The sequence below is a fragment of the Atta colombica genome, unplaced genomic scaffold (assembly GCF_001594045.1).
Source record: "Atta colombica isolate Treedump-2 unplaced genomic scaffold, Acol1.0 scaffold219, whole genome shotgun sequence".
Classification (NCBI taxonomy): Eukaryota; Metazoa; Arthropoda; class Insecta; order Hymenoptera; family Formicidae; genus Atta; species Atta colombica.
In genome coordinates, this window is record NW_017259315.1 from 51,349 (window position 1) to 59,306 (window position 7,958).

The following is a 7,958-nucleotide window of genomic DNA, read 5'->3' on the forward strand; positions in this document are numbered from 1 at the left end:
ATCTGCTTTTAATAGCTGTTTCACGTAGCACTTCCTATACTTGAAATGAAAAAGATATGTATAATTAGATGGCAAAAAGAAAAAAAAGAAACAAAAACTACGAAGAAAGTTCTAGTTGGTTCTAGTATGAGCGCAAGGAATAAAATAAAACCTTCCCTTTGCTCCGCAATTTCATTCGTCCCTTCCCTTTTAAACTATTTGCGACAAACAATTCTCTAGATCAGTTAACCCTAGATAACAATGTTGGCAGCGCTGGCAGCGCTCATCGCACTACTATTGGACGACACGAGTGTGTCAACACATGACGATTCATATATGAGGTTTGGGGATCGATTGTGTGCTTGAAATGAGATGAAAATGACAAAAGCAAGCAAATTTAATAAAATATTTATTTTCATTGGTCAATACTTCCTGAATTTGCTTATTTTTTTAATGTTCACTTTAAAATGCACAATCGACATCTTGTTCTTTATTTCAGCATTATAGACATTAGAGAGTTCTAGCGAAAACAAGAAAGTTTTTTCGTTTTCGCCAAATATTATAAAACATATATATCTATCTCACTTTAAATTCTAAAACGTATACTAATTCAGCCATAGAGAATCTATTCTTTATTCTAACAGACCTATCAATTTAAGAATTAGCCGAACCAATAATTAATAGGTCTGTTTCTGTTACTTGCACGTTTTGTACTCAGCATCACTTCACTTTCTCTTTCTGTAACGCCTTAATATATAATTCGTTTATTCGCGTTTCTTGAAATCTCAAAAAAACTTTTACTCTTAAGACAAGATAACACATATTCATACTAATTTGAACTAGAAAAGAGAGAATATGCAGATGCTGAGTGCAAAAAAATGCAAAGTACAGACTCATTTTATTGTTATCTATATGTTATCTCATTTTAAATGCAAAAAGTGCATTTTTTAAATACATTTTTTATTATATATACGAGTACATTGTTTTTGAATACAAAGATTTTTGAGGATTTCAAGCAATGCGAACAGACCTAATGATTTAATTTTTTAGATCTGTTCACACTATATTTTTATTGACAAATAGGCGCATTTACATATAATTATTTATTATATATACTATAGAATGTGAAAAATTAATGCATAATTTTATCGATAAAAATAAGGTGAAACCTTAATTTTTATAATTTTATTCATTTTTTTATACTTTAGCCGATTATTAATTAATGATTTTTTTGTATGAAGATTTTCGAAGTATAATTAAAAAGGTGTAGCAGATTAACAATCACTCAGATAATTTCAAGTTATAATAACTATATATTTATAATAACTATATATATTTACGTTATGCAATTAACTAATAAATAAATTGAAAATTATCTTTATCTAAGACTGATTGTATTTTGTATGAAGAATTATGAAATATTGAAAAGATAATTAACGTTTGGATTATAATTTAACTTAAATGTTATTATATATAATATTTATTATTATGTTAAAATTAGATATACGTTTAATTATAATAATTATTTATTTTATATTATATTTTTATTATATATATATATTTTTTTTTTATTTATATTATACTTATTCATTTTTTAAAATATATTTTTAATATATACATATTTATAAACTATGGCTGCTTTCTTTAATTTTAGGCGTCGAATAATAAATAAATAATACACAAAACAATACATAAGTATTGTTTTTTCTTTGTTATTTATGGAATGTCCAAAATATATTTATAAGAACGATATTTATGTTGATTTGTCTTAAAAAAAAAGCAGTTTAATTATACAATAATTATACAATAATTAGCCAACATATCAACTAAATTTATATAAACAATAGATGCTTTCCATTTGGTAACATAAAAAGTCGATTATACAAGTGTCTTTCCTTCTTACTCTCTGAATGTCCAAAAAAAAATTGTTCGACTTGTATCACTAATGCCCATTTTCAACGTAGATTAACTTTAATCTCAGTTCAACTTACTTTTCGTCTTTTTTTAATTCTAAAGACAAAGAAATTAAAGTTAATCTGCGTTGATAGAAATGGGCATAAGACTGCATTCCATTTAACGTTCACAACGCGTGGAATCATTTTATCTTTGTCGTTTACCAAATATTAAACAAACGATGCTCGCGAGCTTTGCGAGCGTTAAATAAAACGCAGCCTTAAATGAAAAGCGCTTTTTTTGCTTCCCCTCTTACTATTTATTTTATCTATGAGTGATTGGCGGATTGCAATGATATTGAGATCGCTTGTAATTTGAATAAAGTGCTTTTGTACGGAGATATAAATTCTAATTGAAAGACGAACTAGATTTTCCATAAATTTAGCATAACAAGTATAGACTGCATCCTTTTCTGCATTTAATTGAGTTGTCCTTTGTTGTCAATTAAATTTTTGGATGAGAAAAATGAAACGCGAGATAAATGTTTCGGGAATTGGAGCTAACTTCACGGAACGTCTCATCATCACTACGCGAGTCCATTACTGTGTCAGCTGATCGCCATTCGAACAGATTGAAGAAACCGGATCGGTTTTGCGACTGAAAGAATTAGGCAGAAAATACAGAGTAAAGAGTGCAAGATTCGAAGCGGCCGCCGGCGCTTTTAACATGGCTTTCAAACATCGCCGTTGGATTGTGCTGGGTCTTGAATATCTTGGCAAATTCCCCTCTAGTATGCGGTAGCATCTGCCGATTATTTGCTGTTGACAGCTCGAATTAATTCGGTATGCGAGGAAAGCTGTTTCTTTAAAGTTATTTCTTGGACTCGCTCTATCGTTCAAGTCGATTCATCGAAACTTGTTCACTGATATCGTCACCGATGACACGTCCACACGTGTACACAACATGTCTGCACGATGCGATTAGCGTTGGTTCCCCTCACTCTCTCGGAGGACTTAGATGATCGCTGTATCTTGACCCTTCTTGTGAGAATATAGAAATATTTTGGAATTATTCAATCAGAAAGAAATTTGACTTATGCAATCATGTTGAAGGCTGTTATTTTAATCGGAGGACCTTTAAAGGGTTTGTGTTGGCTTAATTATCACTTATTTATCTAGCAAGAACTGCAGAATTGACGTATCTAATTATATATATAATTATGTATTTTTACTACATTTATCTGAAGATCCTATTGACATCTTGTACATAATTTTGTCATTGCTGTTGGATTATGTCACATTCTAATTATTTCATCATTGTCAATATAGAGGCTTTATATATAAATTGTACATATATTTATTACATACATTTAGAATTATGTTTTTTATTAAGATTTTAAGGACTATTCTTTTTAGTTGAACTCTTCTTTTTAGTTGAACGTTGGAAAGAAAAAGAGAAAAGAACGATTTAAGAAGTTGAGCTAAAAACTTATAAATTCTTTATATGCAATATTTTATTTTTGTGCTTTATCCTTTCATTTATATCTTTGTAGGAACTAGATTTAGACCTCTATCCTTGGACATCCCAAAACCATTGTTTCCAGTGGCTGGATTACCTATGATACAACATCACATTGAAGCTTGTACCAAAGTGCCCGGTCTCAATGAAGTGCTAATAATCGGGGCGTATTCTAAGAACGATCTAGCTCAGTTTGTACAGGAGATGTCGAGTACTTATGGCATAGTTATTCGGTATTTACAGGAATTCACACCTCTTGGAACAGCAGGTGGCATGTATCATTTTCGCGATCAGATTCGTTCAGGCAGCCCCACATACTTTTTTGTTATGAATGGCGACGTCTGTGCCGACTTCCCTCTGCAAGAGATGGTGGAGTTCCACAACAGTAAACAGGCACTGCTTACAATCATGGCAACTGAGGCAACTCGGCAGCAATCATTAAACTATGGATGCATGGTTTTGGGAAAGGAGGGAGAGGTAGCACATTATGTAGAGAAACCTTCGACATTTGTATCGACTCTTATCAATTGCGGAATATATCTTGCATCTCCAGAAATTTTTCAAACGATGGCGGATGTCTTTCATGCTAATCAACAACAAGATCATTTAATGTAAGTTTCTCGTTTTGAATACAATAATGATAAATTTGATCAATCGCACTACAATGGATTCTGTACATTAAAAAGATTGCTTTAATAAAGTATTTAAATGCAGAAACATAATATTTAACTTTGATAATGAAATATTACATCTATGTTCTATAATTCTATAATAACATGACAATATAGTTATTGTATTTAATCGCTTAAAATAACAGCAAAATTGAATGAAACTTTGGTCGATTTTTTGTTTTCAATTTGTTGTCAGCAAACTTGATTTTATAATTTGTTGACATTATTAAATATAATAGAATTTCTATTAAATGTGATGCCTTTTTTCAACAAAATTTGTAGCAAATATTTGACAAACTTGACTGACTGGGTTTATTAATTTCATGTGTAACAGCTTTTAGTATATTGATCTAGTGTAATGCAAATGATCAAATTTGCTATAAGAGAATAGGTATCCTTTTTTTTAACATTTTCTTATGGGACTGCAGGCAGTTATGCTGCAATGGTAGAGATCCAGCGCATATTGCATTTGAGCAAGACATACTGACGCGTTTAGCGGGATCTGACCGGTTGTTCGCTCTGCCTGTGTTCAGATGGTGGTCGCAAGTGAAAACTGCGGGTTCTGCAATATACGCCAATCGACATTACTTGGCCCTCTACAAGCAGAAGCAGTCAGATCGCCTTGCTTCTACGAATAAGAATTATTGTCATATTATAGGAGATGTGTACATTCATCCATCGGCTTCTGTACATCCGACTTCTGTGGTACGAGAGATAATTGTTCTGCTATGGTTTGCAATACAGTAAATACTAACAATAAATACTAACAGCAATAACATCAACATTGTAGTTTCACACAATAATGTGCTCTTTGCTTTCTGTTTTGTACTTCTCCCCTTGTTTTTTCCTTATTTTATCGATTTTTGTTTTGCTTGTTGTGTGTTTTATATTTCTTCCAAAATTCGTCAACTTTTATTCTATCTCAGGCGACAAAAAATATATATATACGTAAAAAAGCGAGAGATAAAAAGTGGTAAAAATTAAGAAACAGGAAGCAAAAAGCGGATTATAAATTAGACTTAATTATTATATGCTACTATTATACATATATTATATAGGGTGAATCATTTTAATCTTAACAGGCAAATATTAACAGGAAAATATGCAATTTCTCAAAAATATTCCAAATAAAAATCATGTGATATATAAAGAGACAATGGTTCCTTTCTATACCATACAATTTTTATTTAAAATGTTTTTTTGTGCAAAATTGCATATTTTTGAAATTACATATTTACCTGTTAAGATTAAAAATAATCACTATATTTATATATATCACTTACATTTGAATGTGAAAATATAACATTAATATTATATATTATTATTAATATTAATATTAATATTAATATTATATTACTGTTGGCTGATCTACTGGGAAACTTCTACTGGCTTTCTACTGAGAAACTTATTCTGTTACCATGAAATTTCTTTGCAGCTAGGTCCAAATGTAAGTATAGGACCAAGTACGATGATAGAGCCTGGCGTGAGAATTAGAGAGGCAATCGTATTGGGGAAGGCACACATTCAAGCCCATTCCCTTATTCTACACAGCATCATAGGGACAGGCACCAGCGTAGGCGAATGGTCACGTGTTGAGGGGACTCCGTGCGATCCCAATCCTAATAAGCCATTTGCAAAAATGGAGAATTTACCGCTGTTTAACATTAATGGCAAACTGAATCCTTCCATCACGATTCTCGGTAAAGAAATAAAATATATCAGAACTGTTTCTATAAAAAAATAATAAGAAAAAAAATATCAAGATAAAAAAAGAATATCAAGAATTAACATGGTAATGTATAGATTATTTTTTAATGTATAATATATTTAATTGTTACATTTGTTGTATATATTAAAGATTTACGCACAAATTACTGTGATTCTTAATAGCCCATTATTTTATTTTTTTTTTATTTTCAAATACTGGAAGTTTTTAAGTTTAGAACAGGACTATTTAATTAAATATATCAACTACAGGTTAATTACGATCAAAATTAGATATTTGAATAATATTTTCGAAAGTCTTTATTTATGTATTTTGTTTCTACATATAATAAGCGACACATTGCAATTATATCTCATTTCAGGTACCAGGGTGAGCTTGGCTGCAGAAAAAATTCTACTGAACTCGATCGTCCTACCGCATAAAGAACTTACAAGAAACTACAAGAACGAAATTATTCTTTAATTATTTAACGCTGCCGTTACGGAATTAAAACACCGTTGATGATTTATATTTTAATGAAAGAGTCGCACAAATATGAATAACGTTAAGTATATTTATATATACTTTTCAGAAACTTTCTGTCGAATTGTGATTAAAAATCTTTAATAATTTTGTAATATAAGATTAATACAAGATTTTTATATACATTGTATACAAGTATCATGTGGCAACTATAAGCTATGTACATAGGGCCAGTGGCAACGCACAAAAATTTTTACAATATATATAGGCTTGTATATTTCGTCTACACATTAAAAATTATTACCGTATTTTCGTAAGTACATGAATAAATCTTTTATCTGTAAATTTTTATTCTTGTTAAAAATTACATATACACGTGCCGCGAGATGTCGTGCGGGATTGAATGCGACGGAACGAAGTCCCCTGAGCCTTGCATCAGCGCTCTTATGGTATCGAGGTGATCGGTACGCGGGAGGAAGAATAACCGGAAAAAAAATCTCTGACGAAGAAGCCGCAGTACAAGCCTAAGGTGAGGCTTGCTCTCGCGTTCCTCACCGGCGGCGCCAGGTGTTTACGGCGGCTGTAATAGTGTATGCGAGTGAGGAAAAGAGAAAGAGAGGAAGAGAAAAGAGCAGAGTCGAGAAGAGCGATGTGTACACGTGAGACAGCCGCATTGAATTGCACTGAATCAACAGGTAGATTGGTATGCGTGGGATGTCTTACGCGCGTTCTTCTTTCGCCTTGGCGCCGGGATTCGTCGTAGTCCCCTGCGAAAGATGCAGCGCGCAAACGAACGCGAGACATCACGATGGCAACGAATATTAGGAATTTTAGGGGACGACGATCGAGATCCGTAGCCGAATAGCAGTAACTAAAGGGAGGAGAGGAAGAGGAGGAGGAGGAGGGAGCGGCGCTCCAGGTGGAAACGCGCGTTCTCCAAACGTGTGCTCTGCGGTGAAATTCCACGCATACCAAAGTCGCTGATCCAGCTTCCCCGCGAGCGGCGGTGGCGGCGGCGACAGCGGCTGCGGTGGCGGCGGCGGCAGCGTCCTCCGGATCGGGAGAGTGATTTTTGTGATCGCCGCTCTCGTCAATGACACGCGCGGAATGCGCTGAGCGAGCGCGCGATCCCACGCTGCGCGTTATACGCGCCGACATTGTTGCGCGTCCACCTCGTTGCGTCTGGCCTTTTAAAAATCTGTTCGTGCGCGTCCCGACGTCGTGAGTGAGGTGTCGTAGGTGCGTTTTGAATGCGACGCAAGACAAATGCGAATTCTGCGACGTCGCGAGAGCGGACGTTCAGTTTGACCCCCCCGGCGTATAACGGATAAATGAATCCGCTTGTGACATCAAATGTCCTGACTTGTTTATAGGCGTCTTAACACGAAAGTCTTGTTGGTAATTTTTATTACGTTTCTGTCTTGTAAAACAATGTCTATACATATATGTGTATATTTTTCAGTTTTATATATATAATTATTATTTAAATTTATTAAGAATCAGAGAAGTGATTACTTAAAATTATTGATTATTGATCATTGATTACTTAAAAATATTATTGAAATATTAATTTTCAATTGTATAAGAAAAGTATTTTATAAAATTTAAATTGTGTAAATAGAACAATTATAAGAGAGGAATATTACATTTAGTTCATAAAATTTAAAATAAGAAATAATGCAAAAATAATAGACCAATATATAAACTTT

At 33.0% G+C, this 7,958-nt stretch overlaps 1 protein-coding gene across 2 annotated transcripts; it reads left to right on the plus strand.

Annotated features, from left to right (window-relative positions):
- Nucleotides 1-2,341: 2,341 nt before the first annotated feature.
- LOC108687840 (mannose-1-phosphate guanyltransferase alpha) lies at nt 2,342-6,563 on the plus strand. 2 transcript variants are annotated; one of them, XM_018193835.1, is made up of 6 exons: nt 2,342-2,915; nt 2,985-3,015; nt 3,425-4,001; nt 4,490-4,766; nt 5,497-5,761; nt 6,149-6,563. In XM_018193835.1, the coding sequence occupies exons 1-6, from the start codon at nt 2,847-2,849 to the stop codon at nt 6,247-6,249; spliced, it is 1,320 nt and encodes a 439-aa protein (XP_018049324.1). In that variant the 5' UTR covers nt 2,342-2,846; the 3' UTR covers nt 6,250-6,563. The 2 variants fall into 2 exon arrangements, with proteins under 2 accessions (XP_018049324.1, XP_018049325.1); XM_018193836.1 differs by having other exon boundaries at nt 2,344-3,015.
- The last annotated feature ends 1,395 nt before the right edge of the window (nt 6,564-7,958 follow it).

Coding starts and splice junctions, on each gene's coding strand:
- LOC108687840 (XM_018193835.1), top strand. CDS start 2,847: ATGCGATTAGCGTTGGTTCCCCTCACTCTCTCGGAGGACTTAGATGAT. Junction 4,002..4,489: donor CAACAACAAGATCATTTAAT/GTAAGTTTCTCG, acceptor ATGGGACTGCAG/GCAGTTATGCTGCAATGGTA. Junction 5,762..6,148: donor TCCTTCCATCACGATTCTCG/GTAAAGAAATAA, acceptor ATCTCATTTCAG/GTACCAGGGTGAGCTTGGCT.